The sequence below is a fragment of the Cicer arietinum genome, chromosome 2, assembly GCF_000331145.2.
Source record: "Cicer arietinum cultivar CDC Frontier isolate Library 1 chromosome 2, Cicar.CDCFrontier_v2.0, whole genome shotgun sequence".
In the NCBI taxonomy this organism is placed as follows: domain Eukaryota; kingdom Viridiplantae; phylum Streptophyta; class Magnoliopsida; order Fabales; family Fabaceae; genus Cicer; species Cicer arietinum.
Genome location: NC_021161.2, coordinates 27,103,254 through 27,113,912, shown reverse-complemented (window position 1 = coordinate 27,113,912; position 10,659 = coordinate 27,103,254). Strand labels below are relative to the sequence as shown.

At 26.2% G+C, this 10,659-nt stretch overlaps 1 protein-coding gene across 1 annotated transcript; it reads left to right on the top strand.

Moving 5' to 3' along the window:
* Positions 1 to 379: 379 nt before the first annotated feature.
* Positions 380 to 9,711, top strand: LOC101496620 ((+)-neomenthol dehydrogenase-like). Its single transcript, XM_004513767.4, has 5 exons — positions 380 to 540; positions 638 to 884; positions 7,784 to 7,849; positions 8,046 to 8,225; positions 9,213 to 9,711. The coding sequence occupies exons 1-5, from the start codon at positions 521 to 523 to the stop codon at positions 9,585 to 9,587; spliced, it is 888 nt and encodes a 295-aa protein (XP_004513824.1). The 5' UTR covers positions 380 to 520; the 3' UTR covers positions 9,588 to 9,711.
* The last annotated feature ends 948 nt before the right edge of the window (positions 9,712 to 10,659 follow it).

The window sequence follows — 10,659 nt, the reverse complement described above, 5'->3', positions numbered from 1 at the left end:
ATCTTTTAACTTTTTTTCCATATGTTAAAAAAATGTAGATAATGAATTCAATAGATGTTTCTAAAACACTACTCCCTCTTGTCATTTTTTAAGGGACTTTATCGACTTAAAAACAAACAAATTAATTAAAATATATTTGATTCATATTTCAAAATAATACATCAAGACATTTTTTTATATTTAAGATTGCAGAGAATATTTATATATAAATATATTTAATTTTGACTTTTCATACTCTAAAATAAATTTGTAATATCATTTTAAGTTAAAAATTTATTAGTAAAATAAAGGAATATTTGAAAAATACAATAAATACATCTAATAATTTAAGAAAAATGTAAAATTTAAGAGAAAATATGTTTTCTAAATTGTGTTTATAATATTTTTTAGAGGAATAAATTGTGTATATAATTAGGGATGGAGGAAGTATAAATAAAAGGCTATAGTTAAAAACATAGATTGCACAAAGAAAAAAACATAGACAAAATCCATTTTACCGAAGCTTTGTATTAACAGATCAATGGCAGAAGCAACAGAAAGGTACCACTAATTTAATTTATTTACCTTACATGCTTAAAATCACAAATTTCATAATTCATATTTGAACATAATAACTTGTTTTATTGGTTTCTTTTAGGCTTGCAGTTGTGACAGGAGCAAACAGGGGAGTTGGGTTTGCAATATGCAAACAATTGGCTTCAAAAGGCATCAAAGTTGTGCTGGCAGCAAGAGATGAGAAAAGGGGTCTTGAAGCTGTTGAGAAACTGAAAGAGCTTTCACTTCCTGGCCATGTGGTTTTTCATCAACTTGATGTCACACATCCTGCAAGTATTGAATCCTTTGCAGATTTCATCCGAAACCACTCTGGTAAATTGGATATCTTGGTAAGACACTTTTCTTGACTTTTTTCCTTTTTTGTGAAAATCTTTCAATTTTCAAGAAATAATAGTTTTGGTAGACAAAGAATTTGGTCGAAAGGTAAAGTCTGAGAAAAGAATATTCTAATTAAAAATTTTATTCGATTTTTGTCAATCTATTCGTCTTTGCTCATCAATTATGTGAATCCATTAACTATATTATTTGTGTTTTATTTTTCTTTGGCTAATCTTATCTCAACTTTATTTTAGTATTAATATTTAAGATTTGTTAATAAATGTTTTCCTGCTACTATGGAAAACACAGTTCTCATCGAGAAAGAGAACAAAAAGGGAAATTGGTTACAAAATAGAATATTTCTTCATTATTGATTCGTTTGTCAAAGACAACGTAAACGTTTTTTTGTTATCAAAATAAAAAAAAAAATAAAAAAAACACAATTCATAAGTAATAATTCAAAACATAAAAAGAAAAATTAAATTTATTAAAAATAACAACTATTTTCCGTTGGATGACTAAATCCAATTTATGTATTAATTTTAGACATTATTTTTGTTGTCTTTTTAGTTAAAAACTAAAAAGATATCAGTTATGTTAGAAATCAACAAAATATGATAAAAATAATAATTTATTTACTTATTCTTATAAAATATAAAAAAATAAAATAAATATAAAAAACTAGAATTTAATATTAAGTATGCAAATTATTAAAAATTAATTTTAAAAAAGTATGTATAATTTTATGGTGCACTGGAATCTTATCATTTCATATAATCTAATAAACTATCAATCAAAATCATCTAAACTTATGAATATAATATCATTTTACTATAAATTTCAAAATAAATAATTTTTACGAGAGTATTTTTTTCATTTACACACACTTTTATATATATATATATATATATATATATATATATATATCATATCTTAATTTTTTTATCTAATAAATAAAAGATAATTATTTGATTACTTGTAATTTTCTTAAAAATTTGACATGATTTATTTCATAGTGTCATAATTTTATATATATATATAAAATTAGTACATTACTTATTTCATTTTTTTGTAGTAATTTTTGTTAGTTTAGAATATTTAAAGTATTACAATTATTTTAGAAAAAATAGAGGATAATTTTTTTACAATGATAATTTGATCATTTAAATATAATACATATTATATTATGTCATGATGAAGTATGTATCAAATACATGATAAGATAAAATAGTATTATAAGACTTATTAATATGTGAAAATCAAACCATAAAAAAGGATAATGTTTATCATATAGTGATCATATTTTATCTTTGTTGAATGTTATATCATATATTGTCTATATTCTTCCTTAGGTAAAAAATAGACAAATGCTTTGTGGAATTATTACTTTTTTACTAAAAAAAATATATGCAATCATTTAAATTGATATAAATAATATAAAATAACACAAATTCTTCCTTAGGTAAAAAATAGACAAATGCTTTGTGGAATTATTACTTTTTTACTAAAAAAAATATATGCAATCATTTAAATTGATATAAATAATATAAAATAACACAAATTCACTCCCACTAGAACTAAAAAGGATTAAACAATGAACAAATTTACAACATTCAAGATAATAGTATAAAACAATAAAATAACTTTAAATATTAAATAAAAATCATTGGAGTAATCATGTCTTCAATAACATTGACCATCAAATAACTACTAATGAACTGAAATTGATAGATCAATCTGATCAAACAAACATCTCATAACTAAAACTAATATGCAATCTGAACTAAACAAACATCATACTAAGACAGAAAATAAAAACATCAATGCCCTAAGACAATAAATAAAACAACACCACAATTAAATTACAAAATCACATAAAAATGTCAAAGAAAATTATTCTAACTATATAAAAATTATTTATTTATATAAAATGATAGAAAAACGATGTATTTGGCCCCTAAATAGCTCTAAACTATTTTTGTTTGGTGGACGAAAAAGAAGAAATGGAAGAAGAGTGAAGCCTCTACTTAATTTTTGCCATAAATTTATTTAGGTGAACTAGTTTTTACATTTTTAATTAATCACAATGATTAAATTAAAAGTAATATTTAACATTTATTATAACTATTTATAAAATTATTTATATAATTGATTGATAATAATTTATGAAATATATAAAACTCTTTACACTAATGGTATGTCAAAATTAATCTCTTTGTATTGGTATATTTTATTGGAGAGTGATATAGTGAAAAAAATTTAAGTCAAATAGGATGGTTGTTTGGGGGATCCGTGACGACGAAATGGTGAATGAAGTGATTTTATGACATGGATTAAGAGTTTTGAATTGAAACTGAGTGCATCGTAACTCCCCTACGATAGACAAAATACACGTTTTTTCGTGACGTAATTACTTTACAAATTTGTTTCCTGGTTTAACGGCCGCCTCGGCCTTGGAAAAGCAAGAAGTGAGTGGGAAGTGTGCCACGCCCTTTTTGGTGTTCAAGTGGCAGAATTTTTGGGTGAGAGTGATCACGCAAACTATCCCTTTGATGCACCCATGGCCAATCACAGCAGAACATTCACATAACTAAACACACATATTTAGGAATGTCCGTAGCACAGCAAATCTTTCAATTCGTTCGCCCATTTAAGTTTGAATTTAATCTGAATAAATTTTAATTTAATAATATTTAATTTAAATAATAAATTTAATATTTTAAACTTTCGAATCCTAACTCTTTAACAAAATATATATATATATATATTCTATTATCGATGAATAATTAAAATTGAATTGTTTAATTTTATTTAAAAATTTGTTTATAGATATATTTTAAGTATTGAATAATATATTATGATATAACTGTATTATTTTTGAGATGGTCAAGTATTTAAGTTTATATTTAAGTATATTTTTAGTCCTTTATTTTTATTGATTCACGAAATTGATCTCTATATTTTAAAAGTAGATAAATTTATTTCTTTATACGAATTTTTAATTAAAAAGTGATAACGTGAGATGTTTTAAATAAAAATGATATATGACTAGAATGATTAACACTCATGCAATTGTAATATGATATCGTAAAAACTTAGCTTTTTAACTTCAAATTTTTTCTATATTTTTAATTTAATTAATAGTATATAAATAATTAACGAATCTAAATAGTTCTATATTATAAAATTATATGTCATATCATTTAAATATATTTTTTTAAATAAAAATTTTCTTTATTATTCTTGAACTCAACCCAACCTGCTCATAATGAGTTGGTTTGATTAATCTATGATATAAAATACATTCATTGAAAACTCAACCAACCAAATGAAATTATTTGATTTGGATATAGGATTTGACAAAAAAAAGTAATCCAATCCAACTCCGTATACCTCTTAAAATATCCATATACCACATTTTAAATATATATATATATATATATATATATATATATATATATATATATATATTATTTTATTTTTAACTACATTTGTATTTGTATGTAAGACTCTTTTAAGAATTTTCTTTATCATTTTTATAAGATGTCTTTTGAATTTTCAACTACATTAACTACTCTTTTTACTAACATATGTCTAATTAATTTACATGTTTTTCTGCGGTCAATAATAAAATATTTATAATGAATACATTAACTTATTATCTCTTTTGAAGAGTAAATTAGTAAAAACAATATTAATTGTCAATCAATGTAATATTATTATTAAATTTTTTAATTTTCGTATTTTGATCAAATATTTTAAATTTAGAGACAAAAGTAGTGTTTGAGTTTCAAATTATTATAAGACTTTATTAAATACAAAATTGACTGTTTTATTATTTATTATAAAAAATGAATTTCCTCATAAAATATTTGCTTTATATTCAAGTATCTACTCCATTTGTCTTTGAGATATTTTTAAAGACCAATTTTAGTCATTGAAAAAAATAAAAGTACATTTTAGTCCTTAAAAAAAATAAATTAGACCAAATTAGACCTTATGTAAACCACAATTAGAAAATTGAGTTTCTTTTTTTTTGCTAATTTTTCCGATGACTCATGAACTTGATTCTCCCACGCGTAATTTCTACAAAAAAAGGACAATTAGGTCCTTGATAATAATTAAAAAATTGATAATTAATTCTATAACAATAATAAAATGAACAATATAATCCCTACAATAAAAAAATTCACTATATTATAATATAATTTAAAAAATAACGTCAATAATAACCAAATTAAACTACATTGGTATCCTTTATGAACAATACATAAAATCGCACTTTCAAAAGCACAAGTAGGAAGAACAATGACACATCTTCAGAAACGCAAGGGTGAAGAAGAAGAACGTGAGAACAAAGAAGAAAATACAGTTTCTAAAACAAATAATAGAGACAACAGAAGTCACACATTCGGAATCGCAGATCTCTATGAAATCAAAAAAGTTTATATCTTAGACTTGTAGTTTCTCTAGATGAAATAACACTAGGGTTTATTTTCCCTAAATTGAGCAAAGAACTAAATTGTCCCGATTTATTTTTCTTAAGCACTAAAATATGTTTTTAATTTTATTAGGGACTTAATTAGGTCTTTCAAAATTTCTCAGGGACTAATTTGACTCGATTTTTTTTTAGGGATAAAAAAACGCTTTTATTTTTCTCAAGCACTAAATTGGATATTTCAAATTTTCTCAAGGACCAAAATTGATTTTTACTCTAAAAATAACTATTTTTATGTTTATTCAGAAAATTAATTAAGTGCAATTAATTTTCTAGATTTGATGTAAATCATAATTCAAATTTACTAAAATATCATGTTACTCACAAAATGACCTACAAGGAACTTTAGAAGGAGAGATAAATAGAGTTTAATTCTTTTGAAAAATAGTTTTGAAAATTTTCGAGTTGCACAATGGAAATTAAAATCGTTTAATGTGATGGACTCATCGATTATGCACATAGGATATTTAGGTTGATTCGATGATGATATATGAAATAAACAACACAAAATTCAATAAAGACTTTCAACCTTCAATCGAAAATTGATCAAAGTAGTTTTGAAAAAAAGATTTTAACCCTTCAATCAAATATGAAAAAGATCATCAAATAAAAACTAAATGGATCTTAAACAATAAAAACATTATTGTATTATATTTTCTTCAAAATTGAATCAAGTCTAAAATGTTGAATTGCAATGTTCAAACAAGATTTTATTAAACATTCAAAACCAAGATAAAATATATAAAAAGAAAAATCTTATAACAATTTTCTATTAATTTACAGCAAACTAGATTTTTCACCAAACTCCAAAACAAAATAGAAAATCAAGAAAAAAAAAGTAAAAATGCAACAATTAAAGAGTTAGAGATAGAAAGATTCACACGACAATTTGTATAGGTTCCTCTACTTCATCTTCGCTCGTACGGTATATCATTTTCCCATTCAAATAAATGAAAGTTTTCTTCCTTTATTATTAATGTGAATGTTTATCAAATCCTTCGGCGAAAGTTACAAAAACTTGTATATAGAACTTTTTCTTTTTTAAATACTCTTCTACATAGAATCTTGGAACACCTTCCAAATTATGAACACAAGCCTAACTTCAATATGAAGATCGCATCTCACTCTTTTATGATAGAAACCTAAAAATCGTTCTCATACTTTACTGAAGAACACCTTCTTCAACCCTCAATACACAATCGATTGATATCACCTTGATGATTCGTATATGGAATAGACAATTCAACAAACGGTGTTGCCTAGCTGTTGTTTATCACTTCACTACTCTAATGCAAACCTGACTTGATCAAGATAGATTTTTCAATCTATGATATGATCTTGAATGCTTGAGTATGAAGAATGAGTGGAATTTTTCTTTTGTTTAGAAATGATGAGAAAATTGTCACATTTTAAGTTTGTAGGTTGTGTGAGTCGATTTATAAGAGAAGTGAGTCAACTCACACTGATTGTAAAAACCAAAAATGAAGACGACTCACACAGTTGTGAGTCAACTCAAACTACTCACATTCACACAATTGTGAGTCGATTCAAATAACTCTCTGCCTGCTGATGAGTTGATTCACACTCTTTGTGACTTGACTAACAATCCTGGAACTTCCATAACTAAGTTATTGAAGCTTATGAGTCAATTCATAAGTGGGTAAGTCAATTTACTAAGTCAAAAACACTTAGAAAATAATTTGAAATGAGTTTCAAAGGTTACCTATGCAATATGATCATGCTTCAAACTTAATGCATGCTAAAACATATGTAATTAAGCTTATGCATGACAAAAGTTTCTTTCATATACAATCTATCTTGATCAAGTCGTCTATACAAAAGCTAGAAAAGGAGAATCAACAAAGCACATCATTCAAAACACTAAGACTAAAACAAAACTAACAATGAAATAACTTACAAGTACACGTCTCTTTGAATGTCAAACATTTAACTATTGACATTAAATGTTTTTTTTATTAAGGTAAAAGTATATTAGAAATACTATTATTACATGAGTAAAAAATAATTAACTTTTTATTTATAATAATGACCAAGTTTTTATGTCACTTTTTTACTTATAATAACAATCCGAAGAGTATTCTATTATCTACCGTTAAGTTCCTTATTATTTTATTTTTAATGTCATTTCTCTCTTATTTATTTATTTATTTATTTATTTATTTTGTGGCTTCTCCTCCTTTCTGTCTCTTTAAAAACTTGATCTTATTTGAAGTGATATATTCAAAAAATATATATAGTTTTCAATGTTTTTATTTACATAAGTTTTCTATTATGATTCCGTGGGATTGCGTTCATAATATTTTTCATTTTTGAATTTAAATTTCTTGCTCAGTCTTTAGTCTCTTGACTGACCTAAAATATTATAAACTTGAACTGAAAACTTGTGTATAGGTAAACAATGCTGGAATTGTAGGAGCACAAGTAAATGGTGAGGCTTTGGCTGCACTTGGTGTTGTGGTATGATTACATCCATTCTTAATTTGGTTTTATGTGTTTTACCTCAAAAGCTTAGAAACTTCTATTTTAAATTTAAATTAGTGAAATTGCCATCGCAATTCTTAATGTCATGAATTATAGTTGACCAATGTTGAAGGACAGTATTCGTTACTCAAAATATTTGGATGAAACTAGTAATTTCTTTTGGGTTGTGCAGGTAGATCCTAGTCAAATTGACTGGAAAAAAATATACACTGAAAACTATGCATTAGTTGAGAAAAGCCTTAGAACAAATTATTTTGGCACCAAAGAATTCACCGAAGCTCTTATTCCGTTTCTTCAGTGTTCAAGCTCACCAAAAATTGTCAATGTTTCTTCGTCCGTCGGAAGATTGGAGGTATGACATACTGATATATTTCCACTTAACTTTGAATAGAAAATTCAATTTTTGTTAGTTCACTTTTTTATTTTATTATATTTTTATTGAATTAACATCGATCAAATTATTATTTCAATCATGAGAACGGTGAGAATCAAGACTTCTTCAAAAAAAATCTCATTACTAAAAAAAGACATATGTTTATAGTGAACTGCGTATTCTTTATAAAATTTATGTGGGATATAATCTTCTTTATGGATCTTTGATGGCTAAACATATAATAACATAAGTCAATTAGTCATATTTAGAGAAAGTGAAGTTGTAATTACAACTGAAGACAAGAAATTCAAATATAGAAAAGATTTTCATGAAGTTGAAAACAAAATTTAAAACTAACACAATTAATGTCTAAAAGTTAGTTGAGTCTGTTGTTTCAAAAATAAAATCTATAACAAAGATTAACCAAAAAAAATCCAGACAAAAGAATAACAATTAAGTTGTAAAACAGAAATTTAATGCAGTTTTGAAAATCAATGTAAAATGAAATTAAAGAAAGATAAGACAAAGATAATACCAAGATATATTTGTTCGACTTCAATTATTTGAAGGCAAATAAGCAAAACAGTTCACTATAAGTATTGAATTTACAAGATTAGGGCCCTTTTCAATTGTAGTGCCCTTGTATCTATCACCGTTGAGAGCACACTGATACAAATTTTCCAATTTCTGATTTTCTATGAATCATTTTTCACAATTGCATAAACCTCTTTTTCTTTTTCATGCACAACAACAAATACATTTACAATTATATATTGTATTCTAAAATAGATTAGCTTAACTAACTATAACTACTTCGTCATAATTAAATTGGCCAAATTCAGTTATAACAAACAATAAAGAATAACCAACTCTAATTGTTGATGATTTGAGGCATATCTTCACATGTTCATTAACATATTTAAACACAGGTGAAGGTCATGCTTATTCTCACAACTTTTTTGACAGGTTTTGCAAAATGGACGACCTAAAGAAGTACTAAGTGATGTCCAACATCTGTCCGAAGAAAAGATTGATGAAATTTTGAATGAATTTCTAGAGGATTTTAAGGAAGGTTCACATGAAACCAAAGGTTGGCCTCTTGCTAATTCTGGATATATTGTTTCAAAAGTTGCTCTTAATGCCTACACAAGAGTTCTAGCCAAGAAGTATCCCTCTTGGTGCATAAATGCTATTTCCCCTGGTTATGTCAAAACAGATATGAACCACGGTAATGGTGCTCTAACATCCGATGAAGGTGCTGAACCTATTGTGAGATTGGCACTACAAGAAGGTAGTCCAACTGGGGTCTTTTTCTCTCGTGGTGAAGAGAAATCGTTTTGATCAAAGTTTAATTTCACCTGGAAAATAAAATATTTGTTGAAGGAACAACATAAATGTATTAAATAAGCTTAACACTGATGTTGTGTCACAGTAATGAATATGTTTCATGGTTTTATTTTTTTTATGTTTTGATGATTACATATCTGTTAACATTTATGAATGTTGATTATGTGATTAAATGCGTTATTAATATTCTGTTATTGATTGTGGATGAATGATTGAAGAAAGGAAAAAGAGTCAAGAAACGCTCTGCTAGAATTTTCTAGCGTGACTGATGAACTGTAACTGCACCAATCTCCCGCTCTGCTAACTGCATCGAGTTTGTTATTCTTCACGAAGTAATCCACTAACAAGAGATAACTGCATTGAGTTTGTTATTCTACACCTTGTAATCATTCACCGATCAGGTTTTGCACTTTGTCCAATTCACCGATTGACCAAGTAATCAAGTGTTGAAACAGTCAAGATTCCCAATTCACCGATCGATCCAATTCACCTATCAAGCCATCAATTTTGTCTGCGGTTTTCAATTACGTTCCACTGCAACTTAGTTATATTTTGCATCAATCAACATAAATCATACGTGAGAGTTTGCATGAACTTTCCTATCGATACTGCTGTTAAAGAACGATCTCTACCACTTCCGTGGTCCGTTCTCTCTACACGTTGCCTTCTAAGATAATTTTTGGTCAACATACATTACCTAAGAAGTCAGTGGCTCAACCCACATTACCCGATAAGTCATTTACACAAAGCTCTTTCGAATGTATGCACCATTTCTTTGAGCCAATTTCCTAAACTTTGCTTAAAGGGTCTACTGTCATCAGCATCCCAGAAGAAGAGTTTGAAGTAAAAAGAGAAAAACACAAGAAATGTGTTTGAAGTGCGATTTTAAGGTTTTAAAAACTTTTTAAACAAATGCTAAAATTGATTGTGATTAAGTAAAACAAGTAAGAAGATAAAGAGAGAAAACACAAAAGCAATTTATCCTGATTCACTATCAATACTGTAGCTACTTCCAGTGTCTTCACAGAGAATGATTTAATCTACTAATCACTAAAACTATCACACG